This window comes from Antrostomus carolinensis, unplaced genomic scaffold (genome assembly GCF_000700745.2).
Source record: "Antrostomus carolinensis isolate BGI_N321 unplaced genomic scaffold, ASM70074v2 scaffold37783, whole genome shotgun sequence".
Lineage (NCBI taxonomy): Eukaryota > Metazoa > Chordata > Aves > Caprimulgiformes > Caprimulgidae > Antrostomus > Antrostomus carolinensis.
The window spans coordinates 1508-2842 of NW_010306546.1; the positions used below are offsets into that span (position 1 = coordinate 1508).

Here is a 1335-nt window from a genome sequence, read left to right on the forward strand (position 1 = left end):
GTGGCAATGACCAGCACGGTGGTGGCAGTGGTGGCGTGTGCCATGCTCTGCTGGAAGTTGGAGGCTGGTTGGTACCTACGAGCCATGTACCGGTTGGTGCGTGCCAAGTACGGCAGGAGGCAGGTGGGTGCCGCGCGGCGATGTTCCTACCACGCCTTCATCTCCTACAGCCGCGCCGACGCCGATTGGGTTCGCCGGGAACTTCTTCAACGGTTGGAGAACACCGTGCCACCTTACCGGCTCTGCATCCACGAACGGGACTTTACTCCGGGTCGTTGGATCATCGAGAACATTGTGGAGAACATCGAGAGGAGCGCCAAGGTCATCTTCGTCCTCTCCCGCAGCTTCGTGGACAGCGAGTGGTGTAACTACGAGCTCTACTTTGCCCACCAGCGTGCCGTGGGGCTGGGCAGCCAGGACGTCATCCTGGTGGTGAAGGAACCCATCAACGCCCGGGGTTTGCCGCGACGTTTCGCCCGACTCCGGAAGATGTTGGGCACCAAGACCTACCTGGAGTGGCCTCACGAGCCAGGGAGACGACATTTCTTCTGGCTTCAGCTTCAAAGCCTCTTGGGCAACCCTGGGGGACTTGGTCCTGCTGCTGGCGAGGAGGAGATGAACGTGGATGCCACCACATAGCAGTGGCTTCTGTCACCCATTCAGTAGCTGGCAGGGGGGCCTGGGGGCCCATTCAGTAGCTGGCAGGTGGCCATGGGGTCCCATAGACATCAGGCTCAAGGAGTTGGGGTGGGATGAGGAGATCCTCACCAAGGTCACCTCATCTCAACCTTCCTCCAAGGGACAGGAGATGGGGACAGCGTCCAGGAGGTGGCAGTGTCACCCGGAGGACGTGGCAACTTTAAATCCATCCTCAAAGTAGAGGAGGACAAGGGGTGACCCCAAAACTCTCCATCCCTGCTTTGGGGTGAAGAACACGAGGTCCCAGCCCCACTTGGGGGGGTTCAATCCTGCTCCGGGGGTGAGGGGACACCACAGGACACACTTCCCATGTCAGAAAACAGGGACAATCCCCTCAGGACACCCCAATGTCCCCAATTCTCCTTCTTTTTCCTCTTTTCCAACATATTTAATTTATCCCCCATATTTTTCTCCACTTTACCTTTTTTTTTCCCCTCAAAACTCTGTGTCCCCCCCCAAAAAAAACCAACCCCAGACCAAAGAAACCACCCAAAACCCTCCAAACCCAACCGCTCCCGTCGTTTATTTTTAGTGACCAATGAAAAATGAAGGAGGAGGGGAAAAAAATATCTAAAAAAGAGGGAAAAAAGTTAAAAAATAAATAGAAATATCCCGGCTGGAGACAGAGTCACCTTT

The 1335-nt window shown here is 55.4% G+C and overlaps 1 protein-coding gene across 1 annotated transcript in view; it reads left to right on the forward strand.

The window, feature by feature from the left end:
* LOC104522785 (toll-like receptor 2) overlaps positions 1-639 on the forward strand; it is a gene marked incomplete at its 5' end in the record, with an annotated part of 2142 nt that extends 1503 nt beyond the window's left edge. The window contains 1 exon segment of the mRNA XM_029084312.1: positions 1-639. This exon segment is cut by the window's left edge and continues 125 nt beyond it. Coding sequence (XP_028940145.1) covers positions 1-639 — 639 coding nt within the window.
* Positions 640-1335: the final 696 nt, after the last annotated feature.